This window comes from Pteropus medius, unplaced genomic scaffold (genome assembly GCF_902729225.1).
Source record: "Pteropus medius unplaced genomic scaffold, Ma_sr-lr_union100, whole genome shotgun sequence".
NCBI classification, from domain to species: Eukaryota; Metazoa; Chordata; class Mammalia; order Chiroptera; family Pteropodidae; genus Pteropus; species Pteropus medius.
In genome coordinates, this window is record NW_024349801.1 from 21,506,593 (window position 1) to 21,519,594 (window position 13,002).

The 13,002-nt window shown below is 38.5% G+C and overlaps 1 protein-coding gene and 1 pseudogene across 2 annotated transcripts in view; both read right to left on the reverse strand.

The window, feature by feature from the left end:
* Positions 1–897: 897 nt before the first annotated feature.
* SLC27A2 (solute carrier family 27 member 2) overlaps positions 898–13,002 on the reverse strand; it is a 45,868-nt gene continuing 33,763 nt past the window's right edge. The window contains exons 8-10 of one of the 2 annotated variants that reach the window (XM_039889075.1): positions 11,828–11,925; positions 2,411–2,541; positions 898–1,355 (exon numbers count right to left, since the gene is read on the reverse strand). In XM_039889075.1, coding sequence (XP_039745009.1) covers positions 1,179–1,355; positions 2,411–2,541; positions 11,828–11,925 — 406 coding nt within the window. In that variant the 3' untranslated portion in view covers positions 898–1,178. The remainder of the gene's footprint in view (positions 1,356–2,410; positions 2,542–11,827; positions 11,926–13,002) is intronic. The other variant, XM_039889076.1, reaches the window with a different exon arrangement.
* Positions 9,113–9,261, reverse strand: LOC120581096 (uncharacterized; annotated as a pseudogene).

The following is a 13,002-nucleotide window of genomic DNA, read 5'->3' on the forward strand; positions in this document are numbered from 1 at the left end:
TCCCATCACTCGGATTCAAATTCTCACTGGGAAATTGATTAAGCAAAGGCAGAGATACTTAGAATTTTGCAAAAATTCCCAAATGCTGACCCACAAGCAGCAATCTTTCTAAATTCCTGGCAACTTTCACAAGGATTCAGCAATATCCAGCATTTTCCTTTGGCCACCTTCAAGTCCCTGATGCATATTAAGTACTCAGGAAAGTTTTACTGTTGGGCATAATTAGGGGGGCAGAGATTCTGGTCATAAGGTTCCTCAGGAGTTACCTAAGGGAGTGGAGGTGGTAACTGGAGACCTGGGACTTATCTGGTCCAAAGATACATTTCATTTGGGGTGCATAGAGGTTTAAAAAATTTAGAAACTTCACATTTTAAAAATTGGGAGATTCACATAAATATCTGGGTTTTCGTTCCTGAATAATCAGAAGATCCTGGAAGTGCCTAAGCTGGATTCCCACATGACAATAATCAGCCTACCAAAGGTGAGTAGTGGCTGTCCTCAAGTTTGCCACATTCATTTGTGATCCACATTACCAACGTGAATCCTGAAGACACCTGAGTTTGCAACCCCGATGCAGCTAAAAAATATCTACTGAACACCTTTTATGTATAGAATTCTGATGTTATTGCTCAGGCTCCTTCAAGAACTATAGGTGGCATTCTCACTTTTTGGATAATGCTGTTTTAGACAGTAGCCAGAATGCTATTTGGTGGGGGAGAGTTGGCCTTAGATTGAAGCTGGATTTCCATAGGACTGTTTATTGGTGACCTACCCCCCTCACCTCCTTGTCATATTTTACCCAGAATTATGAGTGGGGCACCTATGAAAAGTTACCAATGAGGCTGTCAAGCTCAAGGTTTGCATTTAGAATAAAGTAAGAAAAACGACAGTGCCATCTCATATATTGGTGTTTATTTATTTTATTATAAATTAAAAAAGAAAATAATGCCTTCCCTCTAACAAGCTTAGTTTGCAACTACAAATAGTAGGTGTAAAGTGAAAAATAATTATCTCTAAATCTTTTCTCTTGCAAAGGCTCAGGTGTAATTTAGAAAATCTCCCCTTATTGGAATGCATAAAAAATTCACCTCACAATCTTCGATCAAATTAAAGAGGGATTATATTAGGTCTGTTTAATTTCTTTCTGGCAATATTATGAGTTATTATTCTGGGAAAATTCATAATTTCAATGTTCCACTATTTATGGCATTGTAAATGTCCTCAGTCATAGGCACATACATTTCTGCTTTGTCATCCAAGAAATACAAGGCATCATTGATGACTGAAGGGTTAAAGCCCTCCTCCTTGAGGGTCACTTTGCGGTGTTTAAAAGTCCCAGTGATCTCAATGGTGTCCTGAAAAACATGAAACAATCCACACTGTTGTAGTGTTTTGCAAACAGGTTGGGGTGTAGGGCAAGGGGTGGAGGTGGGGCAGGGGGGCTGGCAACCCATCTCATCTCTCGCTCCTTTGAGAGCTGTGAAAGCCAGTTTTGTATATAGATGTGTCCTGTTTTCTGAAGTGCCACTAGGGAGCCCTTTGTGGAAGTACTTTTCATCAACTTAAATCTTTAAGATTGCCTGGGAGAAGTGAGTGAGGGTCTATGCACAGTGAAATACCGAGCAGAGGATTCTGTTGCATGGTGAGCTTCAGGTATTTTTAGAATATCCTGATTAATGGTGGGGTGGGGCTGGGCTAGGGGGACATCTGCATACAGACAACTGTTTTTTCAGTCTGCTTGTCCATTAGACTGAAGTTTTTTTTTTTAAATTAATGGGTAATGATCTGAGAATATTCCAATTTTCATGTCTCTCAATTATATCATTGTAAAGCAAATGATAGTGCTTTGTGAACATTGACAGAAGTAACGCTATAGCCACAGCAATATCTGGTAATCTAACACTCCTCAAATCTTCAGCTACAGAATCATAGAGCTCAAAGTCCAAAAGTGAGACTGTTAAACTAACCAAGGGGTTAATTTTTGAGAGAGAAAAAACCCCTCTAGTGATGATAATTCCAACTGGCTAACAATGCCCCAAATAAAATTCACACTGTAGAAAGGTATAAGACTTCAGTAGATTTTTCCATTCTTTAAAACTGGAAACAACAAATAGTAGGGTCAGAGCATTTCTATTTTAAGTGTCTGTCATACCTCATCAAACACAGACTTTGTGAGTTATTTGCTAATATTGCTGCTGAATGAACTGGACTGTCAATTTTAGGGAGAAAGAGATTAGGATTTGGTTTCTGCTAGCGATATTTTCTGACATTTCTGCTTTCTTATTGAGTTTCCTGGAAAGGGGAGTGAAAATTTGGCCAAAGTGGTCACCATGGTAGGAAGGGGAGTTGTTCCTTAAGAGACAGGGTTCTCCAAGAGAGGATAACTGAACTTGATAAGAAGAGATCTCACTTGTATTCTTAGAAAACGGGGCCTTGCATAAGTGGGCAGGTAATCTGCAACATGCTTAAAAAGTTTATTTCCATTAAATTCATGGTCTTCCTTCATCTTGATCGAGGCCATGCCAATTCGACCCTCATGGCCTAGAAATAAAGTGAGAAAAAATTAGATGTGTTGTAGCTATTTATTTTATTTATAATGTTTGCTAGTTCAAAGAACAGTGGACCGAGACAAGATTATGGCATGGGTTTCTTTTGGATGGTTGGAATTTTTATTTCTAATATATGTTGAAGTTTTTCTAGAGTGAAAATTAATAATAACAGCAGCTATAAATTGCTTGAATCTTAGTATATGCCAGGTCTTATGGCCTATCTTATTTAATCCTCAAACAACCTTATAAAGAGGTACAAAGGCCAACTTTATTTTACAGATGAAGAAACCAAGTCTTAATGACATCAAGAGACTTGTTCCAGTTCCCACAGCAAAAACTAAGGCAGGATTAGAAACTGAACTGAGGCAGCCTGCCTCTATAGCCTGTGCTTGCAATCATCATTCTTCTTAGCAACCTAGATGAAAACACCAGAGAGGGAAACAGGTCGAACTGGTGGCTAAAGGAATTTTCTTTTTGGACTCCAGTGAAAAGTCCTTGCTCTACTGTCATGAACTGATCTCAGGTTGTTTTTTTGGATTGCAGCGTCAGGTCTATTGTGCTTCTAGGCACAAATGCCATCTTTGAGACTTATTTAATCAAGGTTTCTAACAGCTTTGCCTCTCTGCATTTCAGAGAAGCTCAGGGAAAGGAGCCTAAAGGCCAGGTGCAAGGGTGAGCTGTTTTGTGCTCTCCCACTGATGGATGATGCCTTTTGGTCCCTGAGAGGTTGGAGAGGTTGAGCACTCTAAGAAAAGAGATCCTAACAGCTCTTTCTTCCCCAGCAGGCAGCTCAGTAAGCGGAGAGGTCTTTAGAACAATTACCATTGTTTTCTTGTGAGGACAGTGGTAATTAGGTATTAATCTGTCTTCTGCTTGATCCAGTGGGAGCCCAGGTTTACTTCCCTGAACTACTTAGTTGTAACCAGAGAGCGGGGAAGAGCCGCCCTTCGTTACCTAAGCTTCAGTTTTCAAAATATCTCCCATGGTGATTGTATGTTTACCTACAGCTCTAAAGGAGGCAGAAAAGAAGAGGAAACAAATAAAGGAAAAAAAATGCACCCTCATTTGATTTGCCTCTTATTTGAGGAAGGGAGGCAGGGCACCAGATCCTCTTTCTTTAGGGGTCCCTGGTAGCTCTCTAGAAGGCACCTATCTCAGGAATCTCAAATGTCTACAATAAGCTCCTTTTAGAATTAAGCCAGAGGCTGATGCAACAGAAACCTTCAGCATTGACTGGCTGCTGCATTCTTGCTCTGGCAGAGGCAATGCCCAACAGAGAGACAAATAGGCTTATTGGGTCTTAAGCCTTTGCCTTGACTCCTAGAGCTTGGTTTAGGGCTAGTTCAGCTCCAGGGGGAAGGTTCCAGTCTGCTGCAGTTCTGGCCAGGGGTTCTCTAGAACTGTACTGTCCAACATGGTAACCACTTGTCACATGTGGCTATTATAATTATATTTTAATTATAATTAAAATGAAGAAATCAGTTCCTTAGTTGCACCATTGACATTTCAGTCAATAGTCACGTGGTGGGTATTAGATATCACGCTAGACAGTGCCATTGAGAATGCTTTTATCATTGCAGAAAATTCTATTGGTAGTCAAAATTCGGGAGAGTAATTGGACAGTTTTGCTGTGACACCTAGAAAAAGTTAACTCCATTCTAGGTGCAAACCCAGAAGTTCCCTCCTGGTCCAAAGATGAGATCTGTGAAGGCCCTACTCAACTTTCTTGGGACTGAGCACTAGCTCTGGTGGACTGATGCCTTCCTCTAGATAGACCTGATGCATTTCTAGGCCGGAAGGGGGCTGGTTTCTGTGCATGGGTGGCCAGCCAGCAGTAGATATGACAGAGAATCACAGAATCTGAAGTTTGGGAGAGACTTCGGAGTCTCAGATCTCTTGATTTCATTGCTAATCTTTCACTGCTGCAAGAATTCTCACAGGAATGCAGGTGGACATCCTGCCTTTTTACATACCCCAGCTAGTGAGACAGTTCCTACCTCAGGAGATAGTGCACTCTCCTGTTGGTTCCTCTGGTTACAGGAGAGTTCTCAGGCTAAAATTTGCTCCCTGGTCATTTCAACCCATTGGTTTTTGTTCTGCTCACTGGAGCAACATGAACACACCAGCTCCTTGTTCTAAATGACCATCTCCAATTATTTGAAAACCCTTAGCTTCCTCTTCTTTGTTTGATATCAGTGGCTCCTAAACCTTACTCAACATTAGAATCACCTGGGAATTAAAAAGACATGAAGATTCTGAGTCCCAGACCCTAGAGGTCCTGATCCGTTAGATATGGGCTTTAAAAAGTTTCTCAGATGATTCTGAGGATTGGCCAGATTTTTGGAACCACTGGGCCTCAGTGCTTCTCAGACTTTAGTATTTTTGTTGTCATTTTTTAAAATTGTGGTAAAACATACAATGCATTGTTTTAACCATTTTAAAGTGTACAATTCAGTGGCTTTTAGTGCATTCACAATGTTGTGCAATTATCACCAGTATTTAGTTCTAGAACATGTCATCACCCACAAATCAGACTTCAGCGTTTTTAAAAATTATTGGAGGGCTTGTTAAAACACAGCTCCCTGGGCTGCACCCTAGAAGGTTTGATTCAGTAGGTCTAGAGTGGGCCTGAGAAATCAAATTTTTAACAAGCTCCTGGGTGAGGATGCTGTTGCTGCTAGATCAGGGACTCCACTCTGAAGAGCCCTGGATTAGGTTCTTCCAGTTCATTTTCTAGATTCTCTCACCTTCTCCTACACATTTGTTTGTGTCGGTACCATTTTAAAATTCAGCATTTAAAAGCGTGTGCAATATTCCAGGTGGGATCTGTGAGAGCCCAGCGTGGTGCTATGGCTGACAACCATGACATAAGCCCTTGTGTTAATTCAGCCCAAGGTCCAGCATGAGAAGTATGTTGCACCCCTAACACTCTGACCCAAGATGACCCAAGATGTGGCTGTTTCACATTGTGTCATGGTCACAGGGGTGGAGAGGAACAGACAAGAGAAAGTTTTGAATAGTCTTAAAAAATGAAAAATAGCACAAGGTCATGTAAACCATCACAGCTCAGGAGAAAGGGATTTTAGGATTTCCATTTTTAATATAAGTGAGAATCCCAAAAACTGAGTTCTGGGGGAATACTAATACCCCTAGCATCTTATATTTGGACAGTGATTTGGAGGTTTTAGTTCTCTCTGGCATCTATAATTAAAATGATTTCTTCTTGAATGATGTCAGAAGCATGATGGAGTGAGAGATATCCCCACATCTCTCTCCTTGGAATAACTATAAGCCGAACATCTAAAGCTAAAAAAAAAAAAAAAAAAAAAGAACACCCAACCTGCACACAAGCACGTCAGAGCGAGGGATCCGCAAATAAGAGCTACCATAGATCAGAACTGCAGGAGTCTGGCCGTAGATTGGGAAAAACAAAGAGCTGCCTCTTGCAGCCTGAAATCCCTGCAGAAGGAGGGGTAGGGGAGAAGGCGAGGTGGGTTCCCTGAACAGCTCTGCCTGAGAGAGCTGTGAGCTCCATGCAGCGGCAGTGCCCAGATACCAGGGCAGAAAGCAGAGAAGTGGGGATAGCAGAGAAATAACAACTGATTATTACCAGCCCTGGTTGTAAAATGTGAGGCTGAGCCACAGTTCCTATTCTCCAACCCAGAGGGTACCTTCTTCCATATCCTCTAAGACTGAACACTGCAGATCCCGAGGGGAATCCAAGCAAACACTACTGAAATGGTTGCTAACACTGACAAGGACTGAGACCGAGGATAGCGAGTGTGATTGAATGTTTATGAGAAAAAAAGGCATTATTAAAGCTTTGTATAAAGCAGGGATCCAAGAGTCTTAGATGCCAGCTACTGGAAACCAAAAGAAAAACGCCTTCTTAGCAACAGGCTACAGAGAGACCTTTATATAATAAATCTTTCTGGAAAAAAAAAAAAGGCAGAATACACTTCCATTAATACCCAGGTGAAGAAATAGTCCATTAACCACCACGAACAACCAAGGTGATGTGGCAGCTCAGAAAGAAAGAGAAAAATCTCCAGACAATAAGCTTAAAGACATAGAGATATGAGACTTAAGTGACAGAGAATTCAGGATGGTACTTACGAAAAAAACTCAATGAGATCCAAAATAATTCATATCAACAATTCCAGAAATTGAAAAAACAACTAGATCAGCAGAATGAGTTTTTAGCAAGGAGACCGAAACCCTCAAAATAGAGTTGACCAAATGGAGGAAAGGATCAGTGATATCGAAGACAGAAATCTAGAAATAAATCAGAAGGAAGGAGAGAGAAACCAAAGAATGAAAAATAATGAGAGAAATACAAGAACTAGTTGATACTATCAGGAAAGAAAACATAAGATGGGCATTCTCAAATGGGCATTCTCAAAGGGGAGGAAAAGGAGCAGGGATTAGAAAGCATTTTCAGACAAATAGTTGATGAGAATTTCCCAAATCTAAGGAATGAGCAGGAACCTGGAATTCAACAGAACACCCAATTATCTCAACCCAAAAAGCCTTTTCCAAGACACATTACATTAAAATTATCAAAAATTAATGACAAAGAAAGAATTCTCAGGGCAGCCAGGGAAAAAAGGATAGTAACCTGTAAAGGAAAACCCATTAGATTACCGTCGGACTTCTCAGCACAAACTTTACAAGCCAGAAAGGAGTGAAAACAAATATTCAAACTATTAAATGAAAGGAACTACCAGCCTAGGATAAAATATCCAGCTAAGCTCTCCTTTAGATATGAAGGAGAAATTAAGACCTTTCCAGACATACAAAAATTGAGAGAATTCTCCACTACAAGGCCTGCACTACAGGAAATAATGAAAGGGGTTAGCTGACCTAAAGCAAAATGACAAAAAAATACATAACTATGAGTAAGGTGACTAGCACGCAGATAGAGGCAGAATAGTGCAACCTTTATTAAGAACAGAGCATTATAAGCTTAAACAATAGAAGAGATTTGCACAATAGTAATGAACATTCAGCATACATAGGGACAAATTTAGGCAACAATGACAGAATAGGGGAGGATTCAAAGATCCAGATTCACAAAGGGGAATAGAGATAAGACATGAGCAGAAGGAAACAGACAACTATATCCTTTACATATTCGTAATGGTAACTACATGCCAAAGATTCAGAACTGAAGTATGTAACATAAAACAAGAAGGACCAGAGGGAAAACCAACAAAAGCCAACCAAAATAAAGAAAATAGAAAATAGAAACACAAATAGAAAATAGGAAGCAATGGAAACAACGAATTACCAGAAAGCAAAAGATAAAATGGCTATAAGAAGGTCTCATATTTTAATAATCACCCTAAATATAAATGGACCGAACTCACCAATAAAAAGACACAGAGTTGCAGAATGGATCAAAAAACAAAATCCAACCATATGCTGCCTCCAAGAGACATATCTTAGCTCCAATGACAAATATAGACTCAAAGTGAAAGGGTGGAAAATGATATTTTAAGGAAATGGCATTCAGAGAAAAGCAGGAGTAGCGGTACTAATATCAGACAAAAGAGACTTCAAAATAAAAAAGGTAAAGAAAGATACTGAAGGGCACTTCATAATGATAAAGGGAATCATGCACCAAGAAAATATAACATTTATTAATATCTATGCTCCCAATCCAAAATATGTAAAGCAATTTCTAACAGAACTAAAGGGAGAAACAGACAAAAAACACTACTGTAATAGGGGACCTAAATACTTCACTGTTGGATATAAACAGATCATCCAAATGACACTTTAAGGAAATAACATCCTTAAATGACACATCAGACCAATTGGACATAATTGACATTTACAGAGCCTTCCATCCCAAAACAGCTGCTTCTACATTCTTCTCTAGTGCACATGGAACATTCTCAAAAATCAACCACATACTGGGACACAGAGATAGCCTCAACAAATGTAAGAGGGTTGAAATCATACCAACTATATTCTCTGCTCATAATGCTTTGAAGTTGGAGATCAGCTATAGAAAGAAAATGGGAAGAACCACAAATACTTGGAGATTAAACAACATACTGCTAAAGAATGACTGGGTCAGAGAAGAAATAAAAAGAGAGATCAAGAGATACATAGAAACGAATGATAATGATAGTACAACATATCAAAACTCTTGGGACATGGCAAAAGCGGTCTTAAGAAGAAAGTTCATATCATTACAGGCCTACCTCCAAAAACAAGAATGAGCCCAAATAAACAACCTAACGCCTCATCTTAAAAAACTAGAAAAGGAAGAACAAATGAAGCCTAAAGTCAGCAGAAGGAAAGAAATCATCAAAATTAGAGCAGAATTAAGTGAAATTGAAAATAAAAAAAACAATAGAAAAAAATAAATGCGACAAAGAGCTGGTTCTTTGAGAAGGTTAATAAAATTGACAAACTCCTGGCTAGACTCACTAAAGAAAAAAGAGAAGGGACACAGATAAACAATCAGGGATGAAAGAGGAGAAATTACAACAGACACTGCAGAAATACAAAGGATCATACAAGAATACTATGAAAAAGTATATAACACCAAATACCAAATTTAATAACCTAGAAGAAATGGACAAGTACTTAGAAAGACACAACCTTCCTAGACTAAATTAAGAAGAACTGGAAAATCTATTAGCAATAATCACGCCTCAGATAAACCTCATTGGCTACGATACTGCCACTGTGCAAAGCTTAAAACTGGAAAATCTAAATAGACCGATCAGCAGTATGGAAATCGAAACAATCATCCAAAATCTGCCAAAAAGTAAAAGTCCAGGACCAGATGGCTTCATCAGTGAATTCTACCTAACATTCAAAGAAGATTTAATACCTAGTCTCCTCAAACTCTTCCAAAAAATCGAAGAGGAGGCAATACTTACTAACTCATTTTATGAGGCCAGTATCACCCTGATACCAAAACCTGGTAAAGATAACACAAAAAAAGAAAACCACAGACCAATATCTCTCATGAACACAGATGCAAAAATCCTAAATAAGAAACTGGCAAACCGAATACAGCAACATATTAAAAGATTATATACCATGATCAAGTGGGCTTCATCCCAGGGGCACAAGGATGGTTCAGCATATGCAAATTGATTAATGTGATATACTACATAAACAAATTAAAAAATAAGAATCATATGATCATATTAACAATGCAGAAAAAGACTTTGACAAGATACAGCATTCATTTATGATCGAAACACTTAACAAAATCGGTATAGAAGGAAAGTACCTTAGCATAATAAAGACTATATACAACAAACCCTCAGCCAATGTTATACTTAATGGCGAAAAATTAAAAACCTTCCCTCTAAGATCAGGAACAAGGCAAGGCTGTCCACTATCACCACTCTTATTCAATATAACATTGGAGGTCCTAGTGAGTGCAATCAGAAAAGAGAAAGATATAAAAGGCATACAAATAGGAAACAAAGAAGTCAAACTGTCACTATTTGCAGATGACATGATTCTCTATATAGAAAACTCTGAAGACTCCATAAGAACACTACTAGAAACAATAAGCAAATACAGTAAAGTTTCTGGATACAAAGTCAATATTCAAAAATCCATAGATACTCTAATAATGAATTGTCAGAAAAAGAGGTGGAAAAAATAATTCCTTTTGCAATTGCAACAAAAAGAATAAAATACCTAGGAATAAATCTAATGGAACATGTGAAGGACCTTTATAATGAAAATGATAAGACCCTATTAAAAGAAATTGAAGAAGATACATAGAAATGCAAAGATATTCCGTGTTCTTGGATTGGAAGAATCGACATAGTTAGAAGACCATATTACCTAAAGCATTATACAGATTTAATGCAATCCCCATCAAAATCTCATTGACATTTTTTGAAGATATAGAACAAAAAAATCATCAGATTTGTATGAAAGCACAAAAAAACCCAAAATTGCCAAAGCCATTCTGAGAATGGCAGAAAAACAGACACACACAGACCACTGGAACAGAATTGAGAGTCCAGAAGTAAACCCATGTTTATATGGGCAAATATTTTTCAACAAAGAAGCCAAAAACATAGAGTAGAGAAAGGAAATCCTCTTCAATAAATTGTGCTAGGAAAACTGGAAAGCCACCTGCAAAAGAATGAAACTAGACTGTTGTCTCTCACCACACACCAAAATTAACTCAAAATGGATTAAGAACCTGAATATAGGACCTGAAACAATAAATTGCAAAGAAAAAAACATAGAAACTAAATTTATGGACCTTGGACTTAAAGAAGGTTTTAAGAATTTGACCTCAAAGGCAAGGGAAGTAAAAGCAAAAATACATGAATGGGACTACAGCGAACTAAAAAGCTTCTGTATAGCAAAAGAAACTGCCTACAAGGTAAAGAGACAACAAAGTAACAAAATAAGGCAAAAAGACACATATATTTTCAAGTAACGCCTAAGATAAGGGCCTGATATCCAAAATAAACAAAGAACTCATACAACTCAACAACAACAACAAAAAACAACAAAATGACAATTTCTAATTTGTAAGTCTATTTGCAGTGTAAATAAATATAATTACTTAACCCTCCTCCCTAAAAAAAAAATGATTTCTTCTCATGACAACCTGCATGGTAAATATATGTTTACTATTTTTGTAATTGAAACGAATTAGTTCTCTTTACACTCTTAACTGCAGGGCTGGTTTTAGCCCCAATTTTAATGATTTGCCTGAAGTCAGCCGTATCGGAGCTAGGTTCCAAAGTCAAACCTTGGTACATTCCACTCTACTGACAGAAGCAGATCTGAAGAAGAGGGCTTGGACTTCACTCTGTGTCATGATTCTGAAACTCAATGGGATGGGCTAGGGTCAGGGACCTGCTTTAAAAGAATAGTCTGTACAAAATCATTTCCTTCCCAATTTTTTCCTCCTAGTTACTGCACTTGCTCTTATTTGTGTCTTGCATACAATTTTTCAGTTATCCAGTGTGACACATCTTTTCTTGAGGAGTGCCAAATGCAGCATGGGATCTTGCATCATGGAGATATTTGACTTGCTTGAGAGCCCAGTTTGGGAGCTGAACCTTAGAGGAAGGCCAGGTTCAGATATATTGACTTGGCTGATTTATAACAGACCATAAACCAGACATAAGCCCCTTATTCCCAAGTGGCTAAAAGAATTGTATGATTCTCCATTTGGCAGGTGAAAGCAATGACATACTTAGCCTTGGAGTTAAAATTAGGTTCAATTACTGTATGGGTTTAAGCATAGACTTATAATATCTTGTGCATACCTGGCACAGTCACTCCATAAACATTCACTTCTTGGACAAAATCAACCAGTCCTACTACGTCAGCGACTTCAGTGGTGGCTACATTTTCCCCTTTCCACCTGGAAGAAAAGGTAAGATTAGCAGAGGTCTCTGGTGTTCTCTGGCCCAGATCATGTGAAACCATCACATAACGACAGAGAGTAGGTGGTTCCCTCCAGACCTCTGAGGGTGGCTGTCCTCTATTCTTCCCTTTGGCCCCTAAATCTCCGAACTTTGTCATGGGAGAGGCATCCTGCTTGGGGAAAAAAAGACCCACACAAAGGCATAGACTTAAATAATGAAATGTGGAATTTCAATCTTGCCACATGAAACACGATATACAGAATGATGTTGTTTGAATGTTAAAAATACAGGCTCGGCTTAAGAAAGGCCCTGGAAATCAGAAATAAAAACTCAATGACTTTTGCTGTGTTTAGCTCTCTCATTCTCCTCATTCATTAACTTTTGTTGCTATTTAATGCAATTAGTGAACTTCTATTTAATAAAATTTCATACTTCTATTTCAGGGTCTAATGGCAATAAGAAAGCTTTTAATAAGAAAGAAAATATACTTTCTTTGCTGGGAAACTATAATGTTAGTGCCCAATGAGGCGCTATTTTTCACTTTATAAAGTTATGTTTTACATTTAAAAAATTCTTTAGATCTCCCAGAAGTATCTTTTCAGTAAAATGAAGGTGGCATAAAATAATGATATGGATCCTGATTCACAAAATGTTACAAATGGAAGGAACCCTGAGGATCGTCGGTATCCTCACTCCATGCATGAAGAAACTGAGGTTGAGAAAGATTACCTGCCTTGATAATACAGCTGATCAGGGGCAGAGGTGGGCTCAGGAGCTCAATTTTCTTCATTCATAGCCACACTCTTTCTAGTATAGCCAGACAACTTGTATCCCTTTCTCATTCATTCATGCAAAAAGTAATTATGTATGTCAGGTGCTGTGCTAGGAACTAGCGGGTAAACAAGCAGAGATAGGGCCTGGTCTCAGAGAATTTATGAGGAAGGAAGCTGATTAAGCAAAAGTGTCATGAGGCTGGAGGACTGCTGCCATTGGGAATTAATTTCATGGACTATTACAATGACTTTAAACTTCACAGTGCTGACTTGGGGGTTCTGTGGGACACCACCTGATTG